This window comes from Nyctereutes procyonoides, unplaced genomic scaffold (genome assembly GCF_905146905.1).
Source record: "Nyctereutes procyonoides isolate TBG_1078 unplaced genomic scaffold, NYPRO_anot_genome, whole genome shotgun sequence".
Taxonomy (NCBI): domain Eukaryota; kingdom Metazoa; phylum Chordata; class Mammalia; order Carnivora; family Canidae; genus Nyctereutes; species Nyctereutes procyonoides.
The window spans coordinates 542,036-549,057 of record NW_026575124.1 but is presented as its reverse complement, the minus strand read 5'-3'; the positions used below and the strand labels follow the sequence as shown (position 1 = coordinate 549,057).

At 60.2% G+C, this 7,022-nt stretch overlaps 1 protein-coding gene across 2 annotated transcripts; it reads left to right on the top strand.

Annotated features, from left to right (window-relative positions):
* The first annotated feature begins 1,522 nt into the window (after positions 1 to 1,522).
* DHH (desert hedgehog signaling molecule) lies at positions 1,523 to 6,363 on the top strand. 2 transcript variants are annotated; one of them, XM_055336841.1, is made up of 3 exons: positions 1,523 to 2,084; positions 4,782 to 5,027; positions 5,307 to 6,363. In XM_055336841.1, exons 1-3 carry the CDS (start codon positions 1,782 to 1,784, stop codon positions 6,024 to 6,026), a joined length of 1,269 nt encoding a protein of 422 aa, XP_055192816.1. In that variant the 5' UTR covers positions 1,523 to 1,781; the 3' UTR covers positions 6,027 to 6,363. The 2 variants fall into 2 exon arrangements, with proteins under 2 accessions (XP_055192816.1, XP_055192817.1); XM_055336842.1 differs by having other exon boundaries at positions 4,782 to 5,043; positions 5,307 to 6,002.
* Positions 6,364 to 7,022: the final 659 nt, after the last annotated feature.

Below are 7,022 nucleotides of genomic sequence, written 5' to 3'. Positions count from 1 at the left end.
TCCTTATACTCCTGCCTTGTTTTTGTGCCTTGGTTATTGGGGGTAGGTGGGCATGGGTGTAGGGGTAGGATAACTTCCCCCTCTATGCACACAATATCCTCAGCCCTGTCCTCCCTGACGTGGCTTGCATGTAAAATGAAAGAAGACTGACTGACAAGGGTTTGTGGTTTGCAGAGAAGAAGGTAACTGTCTTCCCAGAGGCTCTCAGTGCCTAGAACACTAGGCAAGCCCCCCTGCTGTGTGTGGGGGAGGTGGGGACAAAGTCTGCTCCAGGTGACGCAGATTGTGCACTGTGCAATTTCAAGGGGCCACCATTCACCTCATGGTCTTACATATGGTTACTATGACTATTTTCTTGCAAATGGCACATATCTTAAGGAAGGACCACTTTTTTCTAGTATACACGAAGTTGCTATAAGTGCTAGCCATGGAGCTGAGAGAGCAGTAGCATAGATTACCAAAAAAGTGTAGTTGCCACAAATACATGCTGGGCAGCCTACTGTAGGCCAGGCACGCAGCCATGGGGATTCATGGTAAACAGTTTTGTATTTAAGAATTGCTTTGTCTAGAAGGGTGACACAATTCTAATACTACAATGGTTGGCAGTTAATTACTGGTTCTCAGGCAAACAGGTGGGCAGTGTCAGGACATCAGGGAGGCCTTCTTAGAGAAAGTGATTTCTAAATGATAATAGATTGGTGGGTGAAGTGTTGCAGGCTCAAAGCCTCTCAGATGAGACTTGAGTGGTCCGAAGTAGAGCCAGTCCCAGGGGGTCCAGAGAGGGAGCAAGATAAAGAGGTGCCTAGATGGAAGATAAAGGGAAAAGACCATTAGTGGATTAGAGACTATGACTTGAAGTACCGACTGCCCTCCAGCAGCTTCTAATTGACAAGTTATGCATTTGAAAAGAAGAAGCCCTTGGGTGTCTGGCAAGGACAAGATGGGACAGAAGTTTGAAGTCCAGAACCAGATTATAACTGATTCTGGGGGAAGCTCTCAGCAGAAAGCTGCAAAGTCACCAGAGAAAATGGTCCCCTGGCACCCACCCCTTCCAGTCTTGGTTAGTACTTGCCACAAGGAGGAGAGATGAAAGTGGAGGCGGTTTGGGGAGGACCACGGAGAAGAACATCTCTGGTTGTATGCCCAAAGAGCTTGGCTGGCCTTGGGCAGAAACTGGAGCCCATACTTCCTGGATGATAGCGGAGGACAATGGGCTGCCAGGATAGGCTTTGGGAGAGTAAAGATCCGAATCAAGTACCAGAGGAGGGTGTTCTGGTGCCAAGCTTAGGCTTGGGAGTAGGATGCTTATCCAGGCAGCTAAGGACTGAAAAGCTACTAGGATTTCTTAAACAGGTGCCTGCCTGGTTTCCAGGATGGGACACGCTTCAGTCGTGAAATGGACCAGCGGTGACCGGCTAGAGCCCCCGCCCCGGTGGGAGGGGGCGGGACGGTCCCGGGAGAAGGGCGGGGGGCGGGGCCAGGGGCCACTTAAGGCGGAGCAGGGCGTTCTGGCAGCGCCGGAGCCGGGCAGCGGAGCCAGGCTGGGCTGGCACTCACCCACGACCCCCCTTCCCTGCTATGATGGCCCGTCAGTAGCAGGTTCCAGACCCCCCGGGGGCATGCGGGTAGCGCCGGCGGCGGCCAGGTGCGCAGAGCCACAAGAGCTCTAGGGCACTCGGGGCAGCACTGCCAGCTGCGCTCTCTGGTGCCGGGGGAGATGCCCAACTGAGGGGCGAGCTGTAGGACAAGAACGTTCCCTCTGGCCCGAGTCCTCTGCATCCATGGCGCTGCCGGCCAGGCTGGTGCCCCTGTGCTGCTTGGCACTCCTGGCGCTGCCCGCCCAGAGCTGCGGGCCGGGCCGGGGGCCGGTGGGCCGGCGCCGCTACGTGCGCAAGCAGCTCGTGCCGCTGCTCTACAAGCAATTCGTGCCCAGCGTGCCCGAGCGGACCCTGGGCGCCAGTGGGCCTGCCGAGGGGAGAGTGGCAAGGGGCTCTGAGCGCTTCCGGGACCTGGTGCCCAACTACAACCCGGACATCATCTTCAAGGATGAGGAGAACAGTGGTGCAGACCGCCTGATGACCGAGGTAAGGTGGACCTCGCCCCACCTGTGCCAGGGCACTGGGCACTGCCAGCCCGTGCGGCAGCCCGGGAGGGTGGTGAGCTGGGCTTCATCCACGGGGACCTTAACCTCAAAGGTTGCCTCTCCCTACCCTTCCACCGCTCCCCTCGCCCTCCCCCCCAAAACCCCAAAGCCGTGCTTACTGGGCTCAGTGATCAGAAGGGATCCCAACGGGGGAAGCTGGAATGGGGAGGGGAGGAGGGACTAGTGAGAGTGAAGCCCGGAGAGACAGCGAGGGCGGGGAAAAGAGGATGGCGGCCGGCGAGACGGGAAATGGCTGAGGCGTGGACCGGGGGTCAGCTACCGAGCCAGGCAGGAAGGGCTGGGGTGAGCTGGGGGCCAGGAGCTGGCGAGGCCGCAGCAGAAAGCTCTACCCTTAGCCTGGCTCCTGACCTGATTGTGGAAAAGCTCTGTGGGCTACAGAGACTGAAGGAGCCAAGTGGAAAGGGGGTGGCCCAGGGTTAGGTCACCAGGCCATCTACCTGAGAAGGGACTGGGCGGGAATCGTCTTCAGCACGGGGGAGGCATCCTAGAACCAAGGCAAGACTCTTCTAGAGCCTAAACGACTGTCTTGGGTGAAGATAGTCCTCAATGGGAAGAACAGATGGGCCCACCTGAGAATCAAAGTGCTCCGGCATCCCTCAAGCTCAGGGGGGTTTACCTCCTGGGGGTTACCTCAGGGGGTTTCCTTGGGATTAGAGAATTAAATTCAACTAGCATGTATCGAGCCTCTGCTGCAGGTTGGAACCTAAGCGACCTAGGATGGGAGGTGAGCGATGCCCTGCGAGTGAATGGCCACCCTCTGGCCAATGATCTCAAATGTCAGACCTGGAAGGAAACTTGGAAGTCATTCTTCCTCCTCCTCGCTTCAATTTTGCAGCTGAGAGCTGGGCCCCAAGAGGAAAAGCGATTTAATCAAAGTCTTAAAACTAATTAGTGGCGTGGCTGGGACTAGAATTCAGCACTCCTGATTCTAAGTCTATACACTTTCCATTACACCACCTAATTGTGTGTGGAGTGGGGAGCTGGAGGGAGAGGGAGTGGCGCGGATTTCCTCCGATTAATTGCCATAGTTTTCCAGGTTACTTTGTTAGGAAAACCTGTCCAGGGGAGAAAGAACTCCTTCTACTACTACTACTCGGAGATTAGGAAAGGGACACTCCTTCTCTCCTTGGTCATGGAAGAGTGTGGCCCTGTCGCCTGGCTGCCACCTGCAGCAGAGGGGCCAGAACAAGGGACAGGCCCAGGAGGGGCTCTGACGAGGCCTGGGAACCCCTCGGTCCTGCTTATCTCCCACACCCTGGCTGCAAAAGGCCTCCATTGAGTTGGCTTTGCACTGGGCTGCTGCCCCCGCAGGTCAAGGCCCCAGGGCCTCCTTGGGGGACAAAACGACAAAAAGTTGGAAGGAGTTACCACTTTTCCTGTCTTCCCCTCCCCTGCTCTCCAACCCTGCGGAGGTGTAGAAAACTCGGGAAGAAGGGAAGGAGGAAAGTGCCCCTTTGGCACTTAGGAGAAAACCAAGTCTGAGGTGAGAGGTCAGAGCGGGGAGAAGAAAAGGAAACTGTCCTCTCTGCGCCTCCTCCCGCCGTCGGTGCCGTGGTGCGCGCCAAGGTCTCCGGCTCCCAGACGAGAGCCGCCCAGATAACCGCGGTCTCACTCCCCCGGGCGCAGGCTTCCAGCCACCGCTGCTCTGCCTCCTCTCCAATCCCACCCTGCAGGGGGCCCCCCAGTTCCGCGCAAGGGCAGCTCCCGCTAATCTCAGGTGCTGCTCCCACGCCTTTCGCGGCTGCATCTGGAGCAGGGATGGAGAGCCGGGGCTCGCGGCTGGCAGGGCCGGAGCTGGAATTGGGAGGGCCGGTCGCGCTGGGGGAGGGGGCCCGGCGGGCGGGAGCAGGGATGGGGGGCGCGGCTTTCTGCCCTTTCCTCTCCCGGAGCCGGGGCGGCTCAAAAGCGCCTTTGTGGATGGAGCTGCTGAGTCCGCTTCTCCCGGCGCGTCCCCGGCCTCGGCCCGGGATTCTCGCTCGGTTAAGTCATCCGGGAGAATGGCCATTGTACTTCGCGCGGCCCCCGCCACCCAAACCCTTTTTCCAGCAGCCTTGGTCCCGCACGGCTCGGCTCGGGCACCTCTGTGGGGGGCACTCGCACCACGAAGGGGTTAATGCTAGGGGCCGAAAGGAGGAGGAGGAAGGAAGGAAGGAAGCGATGCCCTGTGCCAGGGAAGGCAACGAAACAAAAGATGAATCAGGCGGAGGGAGGGCAGCCGGGGCTTGGGGCGGGGGCCAGCCTCAAACAGGGGCTCCTCTCGGGGCGCCGGGCTGCCCAGCCCCTCCCTGCCCGAGCTGCCACCCGCCCTCTCAGCTCCGGCCCTCTCCCAGGTTGAGCCGAGGTCCCTTAATGAGTGAGCGGCGGGCGTCGAAAGTGGGCCTGGATAGGCACCCGCTCGCGATGCCTGGGGCGACCCCACCGCCCTCCCACAAACGCTCCGGGAAGGAAGTGCATATTGGCCACTACACCTCTTCGGGTTCTCACTTCCCCAGGACACTCAGAAGCTGGGAGGAAGTGGTGTGGGGCCAGGAAAACAAGGAACCGACCCCCTTCCGTCCAGGTCCCTTCTTGCCCCGGCGGTGGCAGCGAGGAGACTGACTCCTTTATTCCCCGCCAGCGCTGTAAGGAGCGCGTGAACGCCTTGGCCATTGCGGTGATGAACATGTGGCCCGGAGTGCGCCTCCGGGTGACCGAGGGCTGGGACGAGGACGGCCACCACGCGCAGGACTCGCTCCACTACGAGGGTCGTGCCTTGGACATCACCACGTCGGATCGCGACCGCAATAAGTATGGGCTGCTGGCGCGCCTGGCGGTGGAGGCCGGCTTCGACTGGGTCTACTACGAGTCCCGCAACCACGTCCACGTGTCGGTCAAAGCCGGTACAGTAGGGGGTGGGTGGTGAGGTCCGCCCAAAGACCGCTCCTTCCGGGAAACTGAGGCTGCGTAGCTCTGGGGCGATGCTGGGGGAGACCAAGCGGGCGTTAGTGCTGTAAACCCTCCCCCCCCCCGCAAGGTTGGGGCCAGATCCGTGGGAAATTACACGTCCCGGGACTGGCGAGGTCTGCCCTGGGCTTGACCCGCATCTCTCAGAATCTGGAACCGCTGGTCTCGATTCAGTCCTCGCTGTGCTTGTTCCCTGCAGATAACTCGCTGGCGGTCAGGGCCGGCGGCTGCTTTCCGGGAAATGCCACCGTGCGCCTGCGGAGCGGCGAGCGGAAGGGGCTGCGGGAACTGCATCGCGGAGACTGGGTGTTGGCGGCCGACGCGGCCGGCCGGGTGGTGCCCACGCCCGTTCTGCTCTTCCTGGACCGGGACTTGCAGCGCCGGGCCTCCTTCGTGGCTGTGGAGACCGAGCGGCCCCCGCGCAAGCTGTTGCTCACGCCCTGGCACCTGGTGTTCGCGGCTCGGGGGCCGGCGCCCGCGCCCGGCGACTTTGCCCCGGTGTTCGCGCGCCGGCTGCGCGCGGGGGACTCGGTGCTGGCGCCCGGCGGGGACGCGCTGCGGCCGGCGCGCGTGGCCCGCGTGGCAAGGGAGGAAGCCGTGGGCGTGTTCGCGCCGCTCACGGCCCACGGGACGCTGCTGGTCAACGACGTGCTGGCCTCGTGTTACGCGGTTCTGGAGAGTCACCAGTGGGCGCACCGCGCCTTCGCCCCGTTGCGCCTGCTGCACGCGCTCGGGGCGCTGCTTCCGGGCGGGGCGGTGCAGCCCACGGGCATGCACTGGTACTCTCGGTTCCTCTACCGCTTGGCGGAGGAGCTACTGGGCTGAGCGCGACGGACACGGAAGCCTCGAGGCGCCTGCTCAAACCCCGGCGTGCGGCGTGCGGCGGAGATCTGGGGGTGTGGGCAGCAGAGGATGCTGACTCGGGGGTGGGGGAGGAGGGGAGGCGGAGAACCAGAGGCAAGCCTGGACCGCTTGGTGTGGGGGCAGCCTCCACCCGGGAGGAGATCCTGGGTCCTAGGTAGATGGTGGGTACTCCTTGACGAGGACTGTTTCGCCTCTTCCTCCTCTGTGCCTCAGCCCCACCCGGTTATTTTATTTTATTTTCTATTTATAAATTGTAATATAATGACCTGCTTGCCCCGCCTGGCAAGGTGAGGGGCCAGGGCACGGCGTTAACACTGTTTGACACAGCCAGCCAATCTGATGTCTGACATTTTCCTACAGGTGGGCTAATAAAGGGAAGGCTTGCAGGAGCTTATTGGAAAAATCTCTGTATTCAGGGGGTGATTCACCTCCGGAGGAGGGGAGAAGGGGACCAACCCTGAGTCACTACCCTACATCTGACTCCTCCTTCCTTGCCCAGCAGGTCTTCCTGCCTGCTTCCTCCCCTCAGAGGGGGCATCCCAGTCCATCAGCAACTGGAGACCAGAAGAATCCTCCTCTTTTCTAGGCTGTTGGCCCCTTCTCCCACCAGAGAGGACCAGAATTCTACCTGCATGACTGCATACCGAACGGAGGGGCCAGGGATGTTGAAGGAGCAAGAGGGTCCACGCATGTCCTTTCTGGTTCATAGTGGCTCCAGCGAGGTCTCAGGCCATTACATTACTGCTACTCGGAGAATTCTGGTCCCTGATTGTTAGGCTGCAGTCCTAGTCCCTCCCTGAAGGCCACGAAGAATCAGCCTAGCTCCCATCCTACCCTGGTGTCAGAGTCTGGATGGGGATGATGTTTTATTCTGGGATGTCACTGGACCAACTGATGGTCCTTGGGAATCCCTAGCTAATTTATAACTGATAGTCCCCATACACTCTTGGTCAAGAGAAAGAATGAGAACAGACGGCTGGAACAGCCCTGAAGGAGAGAGAACAGCTTCAAGCCCTGGCGTATATGTGTTTAGGGGGAGGAGGGAAGACTC